The sequence below is a fragment of the Oncorhynchus tshawytscha genome, linkage group LG02, assembly GCF_018296145.1.
Source record: "Oncorhynchus tshawytscha isolate Ot180627B linkage group LG02, Otsh_v2.0, whole genome shotgun sequence".
Taxonomy (NCBI): domain Eukaryota; kingdom Metazoa; phylum Chordata; class Actinopteri; order Salmoniformes; family Salmonidae; genus Oncorhynchus; species Oncorhynchus tshawytscha.
In genome coordinates, this window is record NC_056430.1 from 50,094,933 (window position 1) to 50,109,555 (window position 14,623).

A 14,623-nucleotide genomic window follows, 5' to 3' on the forward strand; every position below is an offset into this window, starting at 1 on the left:
GGCCACACAAGCTTACAGAACGGGACCGCCGAGTTGTGAAGCGTGTAGTGCGTAAAAATCATCTGTCCTCATTTGCAATACCAGCCAACCTCTTTTGACCTCGGTGGGTCTATTTATGTAAGGGAGTGTGTACACTTATTACCATGACATTATTAACAGGGTTGCAAAACTTACTACGGAGTTCCAAACTACCTCTGGAAGCAACATCAGCACAAGAACTGTTCATCGGGAGCTCCATGAAATGGGTTTCCATGGCCGTGTAGCCGCACACAAGCCTAAGATCACCACGCACAATGCCAAGCGTTGACTGGAGCTGTGTAAATCTCGCTGCCATTGGACTTTGGAGCAGTGGAAATTCTTTCTCTGGAGTGATAATTCACGCTTCAATGCATAGTGCCAACTGTAAGGTTTGGTGGAGGAGGAATAATGATCTGGGGCTGTTTTTCATGGTTCGGGCTAGGCCCCTTAGTTCCAGTGAAGGGACATTTTTATGCTACAGCATACAATGACATTCTAGACAATTTTTTCAACTTTGTGGCAACATTTTGGGGAAGGCCCTTTCTGTTTCAGCATGACAATGCCCCTGTGCACAAAGCGAGTTCCATACCGAAGTGGTTTATCGAGATCGGTGTGGAAAAACTTGACTGGCCTGCACAGAGCCCTGACATCAACCCCATTGAGCACGTTTGGGATGGATTTTAACGCTGACTTCGAGCCAGGCCTAATCGCCCAACATCAGTGCCAACCTCACTAATGCTCTTGTGGCTGAATGGTCGCAAATCCCCGCGATAATGTTCCAACATCTAGTGGAAAGCCTTCTCAGATCAGTGGAGGCTGTTATAGCAGCAAAGGGGTGGACCAACCGCATATTAATGCCCATCATTTTGGAATGAGATGTTTGATGATCAGGTGTCCAGATACTTTTGGTCATGCATGTGCAGACCAGCTGGCTGGAGTGTTTACTGACATATTCAGTCTCTCCCTATCCCAGTCTGCTGGCCCCACTTGCTTGAAGATGTCCACCATTGTTCCTGTACCCAAGAAAGCAAAGGTAGCTGAACTAAATGACTATCGCCCCATGGCACTCACTTCTGTCATCATGAAGTGCTTTGAGAGGCTAGTTAAGTATCAAATCACTTCTACCTTACCTGACACCATAGTCCCACTTCAATTTGCATACCGCCCCAATAGAACCGCAATTGATGCAATCGCCATCGCACTGCACACTGCCCTATCCCATCTGGACAAGAGGAATACCTATGTAAGAATGCTGTTCATTGACTACAGCTCAGCCTTCAACACCATAGCACCTTCCAAGCTCATCATTAAGCTTGGGGCCCTGGGTCTGAACCCCGCCCTGTGCAACTGGGTCCTGGACTTACTGACGGGCCTCCAGGTGGTGAAGGTAGGAAATAACACCTCCATTTTTGCTTATCCTCAACACAGGGGCCCCACAAGGGTGATTGCTCAGCTCCTTCCTGTACTCCCTGTTCACCCATGACTGCGTGGCCACACACGTCTCCAACTCAATCATCAAGTTTGCAGACGACACAACAGTAGTAGGCCTAATTACCAACAATGACGAGACAGAGTAGGTGAGGGCCCTGGGGAGTGATGCCAGGAAAATAACCTCTCCCTCAACGTCAACAAAACGAAGGAGCTGATCGTGGACTTCAGGAAACAGCAGAGGGAGCAGCCCCCTTATCCACATCGATAGAACAGCAGTGGAGTAGGCGAAAAGCTTCAAGTTCCTCGGTGTACACATCACTGACAAACTGAAATGGTTCACCCACACATACAGTGTAGTGAAGAAGGCACAACAGTGCCTCTTCAACCTCAGGAGGCTGAAGAAATTCGTCTTGGCCCCGAAGATCCTCACAAACTTTTACAGATGCACAATTGAAAGTATCCTGTCGGGCTGAATCACCGCCTGGTACGGCAACCACACCGCCCGCAACCGCAGGGCTCTCCAGATGGTGGTGCGCTCTGCCCAATGCATCACCGGGTGCACACTACCTGCCCTCCAGGACACCTACAACATCCGATGTCACAGGAAGGCCAAAAAGATCATCAAGGACATCAACCACCCGAGCCACGGCCTGTTCACCCCGCTATCATCCAGAAGGCGAGGTCAGTACTTGTGCATCAAAGCTGGGACCGAGAAACTGAAAAAAGGCTTTTATTTCAAGGCCATCAGACTGTTAAATAGCCGTCACTAGCCAGCTACCACCCGGTTACTCAATTCTGCACCTTAGAGGCTGCTGTCCTATATACAGTGTACATAGGCATGGAATCACTGTTCATTTTAATAATGGAACAGAAGTCACATTAATTATGTTTAAATAATGTTTACATACTGCTTTACTAATTTTATATGCATGTACTGTATTCTATTCTACTGTCTTTTCAGTCAAAGACATTCCGACATTGCTCGTCCTAATTTATATATTTCTTAAATCCATTCTTTTACTTCTTCTTGTGTGTATTGTTGTGAATTGTTAGATATTACTGCACTGTTGGAGCTAGGAACACAAACCTTTCGCTACACTCGCAATAACATCTGCTAAATATGTGTATGTGACCAATACAATTAGTTTTGATTTGTAGCTTCAGTTCAGGCCACCTTTCTGGCTCTCCAATAGAGGGTGCCATGGCATTACGGCTCACTTTGTTAGTCATCCCTTAGTCATGGCTTTTACAAGGTGCTGTAGTTGGGCTATTTTATGTTGTTGCTAAAGTAACTCCTAATAACCTTCTGGGTAAACAAGTAAACAAACATTTAGCCTTTTAAATGTTTGTTTTTTAACTTTTCACCTACTTTTTTTCCCTCCCGCTCTCCCTCCCTTTCTATCTTTTTATCTATCCCCCCTCCCTCCAGTCATTTCGTTGGGAGCAGCCCAGGCACCTCCAGGTCCTGACAGACAGGTGTAGACAAGCGACCCACCTGGACCCCCTGGGTGTGCCCGTGGTTCTGGGCCCTGCCCACCGCCCCCTCGGTCGCGCCCAGTCCTCCCCCGCCTCCACCTCTCTACCCCCTCCTCCACGGCCCACGGACACTCCACAGTCTCTGGCCGGCCCTGGTCCGGAGACCACCGCCAAGCTACGCTTCACCACTGGTGAGAGGCACTTGGGGAGTGCTGTACGATACACAGTGCTTGTTGTATCTTGTGTACAACATACTGTATATTCAGAAGATGCTGTAGGTCCCATCCATAGAATTATTAGCACTTAATTTATTAGGATCTCTGTGGTGCCGTCTACTATCTATCTGTGTGGCTGGCTTTCTACCTATTTTGTATGGCCTCTAAACTACAGTGTGTGTCGGTGTGTGTGTAGGTCTGGTGTATGACTCTCAGATGCTGAAGCACCAGTGCACCTGTGGCGACAACAGCCGACACCCCGAGCATGCTGGAAGAATCCAAAGCATCTGGTCCAGACTTCAGGAGAGAGGCCTCAGGAACCAGTGTGAGGTAGGTACAATATAAAGCACTACACAGCAGCACATACTACATTACAATATTCTAGAGTCAGAGGGTTTGGGTTAAATGCGGAAGACACATTTCAGTTAAATGCATTCAGTTGTAAAACTGGCTAGGTATCTCCCTTTCCCTTTCTACACAACACCACAGAACTAAATATGTTGGTTGAAACTCCTGTTATGAACACTGCTGCCACCTAGGGTTACACCCCAGCACTGCACCCCCCCCCCTCCCCTTTGCTAAGGCCCAGGTTTCCAAGATCAAACTTTGTGTTTTGTTTGTCACTTTAAACAGTCCCATTGAGGTCAAAAGACCTCTTTTCCAAGGGAGGCCGGTGTGTGTACCTATGCTGTAATTTGTGTGCGTTCATGGGTGTATGTGTGCATTCGCGAGTGCGTTTGCGAGTGTATGCATGTGGACCAATGTGTGTATGCGCCTGCCTGTATGCACCTGTGTCTCGTGTGTGTGTGTGTGTGTGCGTGTGTGTGTGTGTGCGTGGTGCGCGTTGGTTAATTCTAAATGGCATGGTGTGTGTGTGTGTGTGTGTGTGTGTGTGCGCTCCTCCAGTGTATCCGGAGCAGAAAGGCAACTCTGGAGGAGCTTCAGTCCGTCCACTCTGAGAAACACGTCCTGCTGTACGGCACCAACCCACTCAACCGCCTCAAACTGGACAACCGCAAGCTGGCTGGTGCGACACGCACTCAGTCTCTCTCACACATACACCGACACACAAACATGCACGCTCATCCTCACGTGCCCACACACACACACCGCTCTGACACATCTCATTGTCAAACACTCACACTCACTTGGGCATATAGGTAATAGGTAGGGCTGTGGCGGTCACAAAATTTCGTCAGCCGATGACTGTCAAGCAAATAACTGTCGGTCTCATGGTAATTGACCGTTAATTAACATAAACACATTTAGCATCTCCTGGCGTCCACACATAGCCTACAAGCCATTTTTTTTAAAAGTTGACTAAATCCATGTAAATATAGCCTACACCTTCACAATAAATCCATAATTTATTTTAGACAGGTCTAAAGAAGCATGATAGGAAGAAAATGTAGTATATTTCAGAAGAACAGAATAGCATACTCTGAGTTGTCCTTATGTTAAGTCCTGATCTGGCTATGCCAAATGGCTCTGGGCTACACTAGTTCATATAGCAGACAAGATTTGCTTAGAATTCCGTGGCATTATTTTATATTATTTTATAGTACGAAGAATACAATTGAACAAAGCTGAATATTTTAGTATTTTTTTATTCTCCAAAGGATTTGAGGGAGTGCGCACATGCGGCTATTTTGTGTGTTGAGCGGTTAACAAAGAAACAGCTACTCCGATATGCTTCATTTAGAGTTTTTGATGTAACTTTAGTTGTTTTACATACTTTGGGCTCTATGTTTTGATTTTAGTACATTTTAAGGCTGCATGATGAGACTCTAATGATCATTTCCCAAAAAGAAGTGTAGCTTGAAAGGCAGGCTGTACACACTCCAGTAGTCTCTCATTCACAATTTGACAAGCACTTGATTGATGCCTCGAATTTCACGGTGTCATCCCCTTTGTGGCCGTAATGCACCCTAAAAAAAATCCATGCCTTTTGCGGCCCGGAGTGCTGCCTGTTGTGCCCTTCTCCCTGAGTGTGCTGCCAATCCGAAGCGTCTCTCACTCACACTGCTCTCCATCACGTGATCAGGTCTTTCTCACAGGCTACAAGTTAAGACAGACACATTGGGGGACGCAACTGCGCGCGTCCTCATCCAATTCCGAGGTGCATACTGAAGATATTAGAACCGACCACGTTTACTTTTCGTTAGCCGACGACATGAGTAGGCCTTACGAACAGCTAAAGCACGAGCCTATGTCAATCTACTATCCCCCATAGTACACAAGTCGACCTATTATATTCTGTGCGAGAAATAAATATTCCAAACATAGTCTGAGATAGTTGTGGGATGAGATAGATCCCAAGTTAATACAACCACCAGCATCAAAACACCTTTTATGTGACTGGCGCAACAGATCAGAACATTTAGCTTAAAATGTTGATAAACTATTTGTCTATTTCTTCACGTTATAAGTGCAGCAATGCACAAACGGCAGTAGGTTATAAGCGCGAATGTCCCATTAGCGGAAAACACAGGGAATTTGTTTATGCGTGTGATGCTTTTATTATGAAGGTGCATTTCTATGGTGAAAAGGATCTTCCCCAAACGTGAAACTCACACACTGCTTATATATGCCAGTTAGGCTCTACACCCCTTGTAAAGTGGATTAATGTGCTTAATTTTAAGTTTAAGTTATTTAGGCCACTTTAGTTGTGATACAAACCTTATTAAAACATATAGGCCTATGGGCTAGGCAACATGAGGTGTGCGACTATGATTTGAACAAGTCACACAAAAAAAAGCAATTTGTTTCTTATGCTGGGCATCATTCACAAGTAATAATATATAATTCACAAGTAATAATATATAATTCACAAGTGATAGGCTAATATTGTCACCGATCCGACTAATCTTGATTTAATCTTGTGATTACATAGACTATAAAATATAGGTGTGAAATTGGTTTTGATTTAGAATGGATCATTATCAAGCACCTATCTCGAAACAGGGGCAGGGGAAAAAATGCATGTCATCTATGCACTTAAATAGCGAATGGAGGATGCTTTTCCCGTGGTTTATTTTCATGCCAGCCAGGTAGGCTATGCTCCTAATTAAGCAATGTGCTTAATATTAGGAAGTTGAGAAATAAATATAGTAGGGCTAGCCTATAGAAAACTGATGGGATCCTCCTCTTTTTATTTAGCGGCCACTATTGCATAGCCTATAGAGATGTTGCGCAACATGAGCTCGTGGGCTCTCATGAAGTGTTTGATTAGATTTTCGAATGCATTTGCATTGATGTCAGAGTGATTAGATGGACAATAGAGTGCTGAGTACCAGTCAGTTAGCAAGTTTGGAAGGCTACTAATGACCAGCAGCAGCATCAGAGCTTGGAGTAGCCTAATTACCGTGACTAAACGGTAACGTGGAATTTGACTGCCTTCATGACTCGTGACCACCGGTGTGGTGGTAATACGGTCACCGCAACAGCCCTAGTAATAGCCACACATAAGTATTTTTGCACACTCATAATCACACACATGGAACTATACACATATGCATGGATCATCAAGTATTGAATGAATGTAAGATTAATGTATTGGATTTATCTCACTCTTTCAGGAATCTTATCTCAAAGGATGTTTGTGATGCTACCATGTGGAGGAGTTGGAGTGAGTTACTCAGAATAACACACGCACGCACGCACACACACACACACACACACACACACACACACACACACACACACACACACACACACACACACACACACACACACACACACACACACACACACACACACACACACACACACACAGTACAGAGGCAAACAGCTCAACAGACCCTGTAACAAACAATCAAAGAGTCATGTGAAATCTGTCCACTTATCTAATCACATTACAAAATGGCAAACATTACAAGCTTGATTATACCTCATTACACAATTAAGCTAATAGAGCGACAAATTGTGGAGGCTGTTGTTGCTGGCGGGGACACGGTCGAAACGCCAATCAGATATCAAAGGCAAAGAAGAGGTGAGAGATGAGAGGAAGAGAGGAAGATAGAGAGGAAGAAATGGGGTGGACTCTGAATCGTTCGCTTGGAGGGGTGCCTGGGGAACTGTGGTTGAGTGGTTGAGTGGAGGGGAATTTATTCAGGAGGAAGGGATGTGGGGAAAGAGAGAATCTAGACACTAAAGAAGAGGACGGAGAGAGGATGAGTGGAGAGAGGGGGAGAAGAGATAAGGAGGAAGAATGCTGCTAATATGGTGTGGATAAGGAAAGAGAAAATGCAGACACTGAAGAAGAGAGGAGTGCAGGAGGATGATGAAGATGAAAGAGAAGGGGCAGAGGAGCGTTGAAGAGTAAAAGAGAAGGAGGTAGACTGTGTATAGTCATGATGAAAAAAAACTATGTGGACACTGAAGAAGAGGATGAAGAGGGGATGAGTGGAGGAGGAAGAAGATGAGAGCAAGAGGGTGAAGAGGAGAGTAGAGGAGGGTTTGCATGGTGTTGATAAGGCGCTTGATCTGCCTGGATTTCCGGCCTTTGGTTCCTCTGGTGAGGCGAGCTGATTGAAACAAGATGGCGAAGAAAGTGATAAAAGAAATTCCTAGGATTTCATTGTTCTGTCGTGCCAAACCGCCAGAAATGTGGAGTTTTGAAACATGGAATAACAAAGGGAGGGAGAGAGAGAGAGAGAGAGAGAGAGAGAGAGAGAGAGAGAATCTGAGAACAGGAATACTCTACTACCCCCTTTACTGTCATCATCAGCAGTTAAAGTCAAGGTTGTGGTGATTTGTGTGGGTAAATGTTACCCTTGCCACTTCTATCCCCCTGACTCCCAATAAGTTATGCTACTCTTCATTTAGTTGGTTCACAGTAGAGACTTTGTAATCCAATACTGTAATAATCCAGTCCTTACCACAACCCGTCACCTCTGTTTCCTAATTCCACTGCATGACTTCCTCTTTACCTCATTGGGCTGTCACATAGTTGATATCAAGTGACACCTATTTCAACCAATGAACTTATAATGTTTCTAAACGATGACCTTGTTTCTCCTAGTGGTTTTAACTTTGATCCCGCCCCCTGGTAAATTCCTGGTTTTGCATGATTGACAGGTGGACAACGATACGATCTGGAATGAGACACACACGTCGACGGCGTCTCGCTTGGCGGCAGGCAGCGTGACGGAACTGGCGCTCAGGGTAGCACAGGGAGAGCTGAAGGTGAGACCGCCAACCGTTCCTCAGTTACACCCCCACTTAGTTATGTCAGGGCTGTAACACAACTGGTCAGAATTGTCAACAGTGTAACATACATTAATACACCTGGATATTGAAGCATAATGTCATTTCTGTTCATTATTTATGAACTTCACATGAAATTGGAATTTTAAAATTGACTTTCTATATCAGTACCATTCAGTGTATTCTGAACTGATGAACATCAAATTGTAAGATGTGCTCAGAGAGAGCCAAAGTGTAACAGATTCTATTCACATCTCACAGAATGGCTTTGCAGTGGTGAGGCCCCCTGGACACCATGCAGCCCGCTCTACCCCCTTGTAAGTACTGCACAGACGCACACACACACACACACACACACACACACACACACACACACACACACACACACACACACACACACACACACACACACACACACACACACACACACACACACACACACACAGAGCCAGGAGGTCTCTAAAATAATTTCAAAGGGTTTTCCCTACACATCAAAAGCACCGTCCAAAAGTGTGTGTTATGTGTGTGTATGGAGTCTGTGCGTTACCTGCCCAAGGCTTGTGTGCATGTGTGTGTGTGGGTGCATGTCTGTGCATCAGTCTGAAATAGAATGCATTAGAAGGCTAACCACATTCAGCTGTGTGTGCTTGCATACGTCAGCGTATGTGTGTGTGGGTGCTTGCATGCGTGAGTGGGTTCACGCGCGATAGTGTGTGTGTACTCAGCAGTGCCTGTCACTAGTAATTTATGTGTCGATAAAGACTTACTGGAGGAAAGGAGTTGGCCGGTAGATATGATCTACAGTTCACACTCGCCGAGCTTATAGCTCCTGCTGACAACACCGCTTTCAACATTCCTCTTCTCATTTTCATACATCAACTCTTTCTCTCACACCTTCTCTGTCTCACAATATCCTACGGATATTGAGTACGAGTCAGCTTACTGTAAGTGGTTTTATGCGGAGCACACTCTCTGAAATGTGCAAGGAGGGAGGTCACGAGAAATGATTTCAGGTCACGAGAAGTTATTTCACGAGATCTTATTTGGATATGCGGAGAGTATTTTCGTCTTTGTGTTTTGCTTTTGTTTCTGTTATGGTTTTCTTTTGTCTGAGATTGTCAGATGTTTACTTGCCGTGTCTTTTTACCATCATACATACATTGCCCCTTCGCCATTCAAACCAAGCCTAAATATGAGTGCATGTCCAGTGAAACAAAGCATGTTTGACCCATTGGCACTAATATCCTCACATCACCTAGTGTGTGTATTGTGAGGACATTCTCTGAGATGCCCTCACATTACATTGGGTGTCTTTTGTCACGTTATGGGGACATGACCTCCTGTCCTGATTAAGTCCATATGTGTCTTTCCAAAGGGGTTTCTGCTTCTTCAACTCCGTGGCCATCGCAGCCAAGCAGCTCCAGCACAAACTCAGCATCAGCAAGATCCTCATTGTGGACTGGGTGAGAGATGACCTCCATCACTGGTCCCCACATGGGAGCTTAACACTTGCTTACTTACACAACACACATATTGACCATACGCGTGGTGTCAACATTCACACTGATCTCTGCTTTTCACATGAGTCTGGGCCCGCCACGAGTCTGGGCGTTAACACAGACACAGACAGACACACACACACACACACGTTGGAACACATGCACACTTAAATACTACCTGGTTTGTAAAGACAAATAAGATGCAAACATCCAGAGCAAGTATGAGACTGGTCAAGCATACTACATAATTACGAGTCTGACGACCCCTTGACCTTTATCCCCAATGTGCAGGATGTTCACCATGGCAACGGTACCCAGTCAGTGTTCTACAACGACTCCAGCGTGCTGTACATCTCCCTGCATCGCTATGACAATGGCAACTTCTTCCCCGGTAGCGGTAACCCAGCCGAGGTAAGTTAGGTTGGACGATCCACCACCATGTACATCATGCTCCCCCATCAAATACATGATTGGTCTTTTCATGTGGGGGAAAAAAAGAAAACGTCTGGGCCAGCACAGAATGGATTGTGTCTGCCCAATAGTCTGAAACCCCTTTAGCGTTTGTTACTACCCACTCCATTCTCACCAAATAAGGAGGATAAAAAAAGGGGATGTTTTACCATATTCTTCATCATGGGAGGACGGTCCATTAGATGCTATGCTGGCTTGGATGTGGCTTAGCCTTAAATGGCCCCTCGACCGCCACTGAGCTGTGTGGTAAACCTCTGGGGTCTCTGTGTCCCTCGACCACAACCCTGTGTACCTATATAACACACTAAGGGGTAGCATTGATGTCATCAGGGGTACCACAGAGAAACATCAGGGTACCCGTAATCCGCTCCAGCGTCTCTTAAACATGAAAGGAATAACAGAAAGGGGGGAGATGAAGAAAGGGGATGAAGAAGAGTAGAACAATGGAGAAAGAGAAAGAGAGGGAGAGTGACTAGTTGGCAGTGGATGGCGGAGCTCATGTGTTTTGAGTTTGCCCTGTGAACATCCCGTCTACCGAGAGAGAGTCAAGTCAGACACTCTGCAATGCACATCATCCTCACACACACGAACACACGCACGAACACACACACACACACAAAGGAAATTACTGCAATTTGTTGCCAAGAGTGTGTCACTCAGAGTCCTCACTATCTCCTCACCATGACATTGAGCGATGGCGGAGGAGTTTCAAAAGCTAAATAGCCGTTAGCAGACATTTTTAAGGCTTACTCTCCTCTTAAGACCAAGGGATCAGTTAGTATGCCACCCCACAAACGTGAGGTCAAATCAGGGAGACATCCACCAGTGAAATATAGTCTCTCGTGACAGATGTTAACATTTGGTTCTGGGTGCGGAGATTATGTGAAATATAACTAGAAACTGAATATCGCCAAGTGCCGACTCAAGAATATACGTACGTCCCTGTAGTGTGTTAAAACTGGGACTTAATCTGGGTGTAGTTCTGTTGTTGCTGCGAGGGATTTATAAGCCGATTTGACAAATTGTATCAAAAATCGAAATAGTTGAGTTGATGGAGGCGTTGAATTAATGGCCAGCCGTCTTTCATTTGGAAATCGTAATCACTCCCGTATGTCATTGAAATGTGACGCGGCTTTTCCTCAATTGTAACAAATGCGCATTTTTAAACAACCATGCTGATAAGTTTGTGAACATTTGATGCAAAATATCACATGACCTTTCAACTCTCAGCACAACTTTCCATGAAGTAAGACATAACTCTCTCTCCCGCTCTGTCCAGGTTGGAGCAGGAGCAGGTGAGGGCTTCAATGTCAATGTGGCGTGGACAGGAGGCTTGGACCCTCCCATGGGCGACGCTGAATACCTGGCAGCATTCCGGTACTGTAGAGACACACACACCTAACCTACCTCCCTTTACCTCCAGCCCAATTCACATTAAAACAAAATCACAAAGATGTATATTCTAGTCAAAGCCAGGGGTGCTCGCTAATGATTCATAGGGAGTCTTACCGAACCTCTTCACTCATCCTTGAAATAACAACAGACAGCTGTGATATAACAGACATGTATGTCAGGTGTTCAGGTGTTCAGGTGTTATATTGTGGTGCGAGTTGGATGCTTGTGATGCCATCCAATCCATGGGGGAATTCATGAATGAACTGAGACCAGCGTACATTAATGAACATACTTTGCTGGTGTCAAACCATATATGAAAACATAATACATATTTTGTATGCTGAGAAACAGCCCTTTCAAATGATATGACATGCAATCGCACCACATCAATCAAATGGTAATCAGTCAAGAGAAAACACCTTTGAAAATGTGTGTCTTTTCCCAAACCGCTGCCATTTACACAAATTCCTAATGAAGATAGAGAAAAACTTAGAGCATACTGAGTCTTCCCTATTTGGTAAGGATTGATCATCTGAAATCAGAATTTAACTGGAATGACAAAATAATGCATATAATAACAATAATTGGCTTTTAACTTAAATTTCTTCTTATATACATTCCACTAGGCCTATAGCCTAATACACAAAGAGTCAGAATTAAAAGCATGCAAGAAAGGGGAAATTACCTGTCACAATCTGAGCTACTGGGTGAAGACTAGAGCTGTGTTCGAATACCCATACTAACATACTGTATACTACATACTTAATGAGTATATACAACATACTATTAGTTCATTTTAGTATATTGTAAACGATTGGTATCGTTTCAGTTGAGCATACTAGTGCTTCGCCTGTCTACCGGAAGTTGATGCTGTTGCAATGCAAACTCTTGCTAGCTTGTTAGCATGACAAATGACTAGCTAGACATTTTACGATTTTGTTTGTGTTCATAAATTCAATCTGGAGTGTCACAGTGCGCTCTGGGCGTTCGTAAATCCAGAGAGTGGACAGATTGTCCTTTTGTAAAAAAATAAATATCGGAGCATTCAGAGAGCACACTGGACAGGGTTGTAGGGTTGATCCGAGCGTTCAACGGCAGTCAAGCACCCAAGCTATCTGAGTAATGTTGGCTAGCTACTTCCAGACACAAACGAGAGAACACCTCACTCTGACCATTTTACTCCCCCTAGCAGAGCTGGTTAGGCTGTTTTCATGTTATACAGAGTGTTTGAGACTGTAACTGTGCTGCTGGCAACAATTTAATTACGCTTTTTTTGCCCATGTTTACTGACACCGGCCATATTATGTGCAAGAGTGCTCTGAAATCAGAGTAGATAGCCAGAATTAACTATGTCCATTGAAACGCACAACGACTATACCACTTAGCTAAGAATGATGTGAATAATCAAGTCAATAAATGTTGTTTAGTTAGTTAGCAGATAGTTAATATGCTTCCTGGCAAGTTCGATGTATTAGTAGCCAACTAACGTTAGGTAACTAGCTAACATGCTGGTACATACTGCAGTAATGCTATGCGGTTTGTAAGGATAACGTAGCTAACAAATTGTCAGCCAACATAACGTGTAACGTAACTTATTTGAAAAGTCATTACTTTATTACATTGCTCAACATTTTCTTAACATTTGTCATAATAAGTTAAAGCAATGAATTTGTATCCGCTCTCTAAGGACTTCGGCTGCATATTTTCCACCATTTTCTTCAATTCTTAAAATGTTGTGAAGCCACGCCCATTTCCTGAAGAATTGCATTATGGGCCCTAAAAGCACAGAAATAGTGTCCACTTCTTGTATACTTCATATTTTGGAGAATTTAGTACGGCATCTGGGAACTTTTGGCATATTAGCTATATCCATACTATGACCAATAAGCATACTACAGTTGAAGTCAGAAGTTTACATACACCTTAGCCAAATGCATTTAAACTCAGTTTTTCACAATTCCTGGCATTTAATCCTAGTAAAAATTCCCTGTTTTAGGTCAGTTAGGATCACAACTTTATTTTAAGAATGTGAAATGTCAGAATAATAGTAGAAATAATTTTTTTTTTCAGCTTTTAGTTCTTTCATCACATTCCTAGTGGGTCAGAAGATTACATACACTTAATTAGTATTTGGTAGCATTGCATTTAAATTGTTTAACTTGGGTCAAACTTTTCAGGGTAGCCTTCCACAAGCTTCCCACAATAAGTTGGGCGAATTTTGGCCCATTCGTCCTGACAGAGCTGGTGTAACTGAGTCAGGTTTTTAAGCCTCCTTGCTTGCACACGCTTTTTCAGTTCTGCCCACAAATTTTCTATGGGATTGAGGTCAGAGCTTTGTGATGGCCACTCCAATAACTTGACTTTCTTATCATTAAGCCATTTTGCCACAACTTTGTAAGTATACTTGGGGTCATTGTCCATTTGGATGAGCCAGTTGCAACCAAGCTTTAACTTCTTGACTGATGTCTTGAGATGTTCCTTCAATATATCCACATACTTTTCCTACCTCATGATGCCATCTATTTTGTGAAGTGCACCAGTCCCTCCAGCAGCAAAGCACCCCCACAACATGATGCTGCCACCCCCGTGCTTCACGGTAGGGATCCACCTTTTTCCTCCAAACATAACGATGGCCATTATGGCCAAACAGTTCTATTTTTGTTTCATCAGACCAGACCAAAAAGTACGATCTTTGTCCCCATGTGCACTTGCAAACCGTAGTCTGGCTTTTTTTATGACGGTTTTGGAGCAGTGGCTTCTTCCTTGCTGAGCGGCCTTTCAAGTTATGTCGATATAGGACTCATTTTACTGTGGATATAGATACTTTTGTACCTGTTTTCTCCAGCATCTTCACAAGGTCCTTTGCTGTTGTTCTGGGATTCATTTGCACTTTTCGCTCCAAAGTACGTT

General features: G+C 44.1%; 1 protein-coding gene across 2 annotated transcripts in view; it reads left to right on the forward strand.

Moving 5' to 3' along the window:
- Positions 1 to 14,623, forward strand: part of LOC112267729 (histone deacetylase 7) — an 84,322-nt gene that overhangs the window by 48,876 nt on the left and 20,823 nt on the right. For both annotated transcript variants that reach the window (XM_042300488.1, XM_042300489.1), the window contains exons 12-20: positions 2,879 to 3,116; positions 3,337 to 3,470; positions 4,047 to 4,167; positions 6,719 to 6,768; positions 8,220 to 8,327; positions 8,610 to 8,665; positions 9,724 to 9,811; positions 10,139 to 10,258; positions 11,598 to 11,695. In XM_042300488.1, coding sequence (XP_042156422.1) covers positions 2,879 to 3,116; positions 3,337 to 3,470; positions 4,047 to 4,167; positions 6,719 to 6,768; positions 8,220 to 8,327; positions 8,610 to 8,665; positions 9,724 to 9,811; positions 10,139 to 10,258; positions 11,598 to 11,695 — 1,013 coding nt within the window. The remainder of the gene's footprint in view (positions 1 to 2,878; positions 3,117 to 3,336; positions 3,471 to 4,046; positions 4,168 to 6,718; positions 6,769 to 8,219; positions 8,328 to 8,609; positions 8,666 to 9,723; positions 9,812 to 10,138; positions 10,259 to 11,597; positions 11,696 to 14,623) is intronic.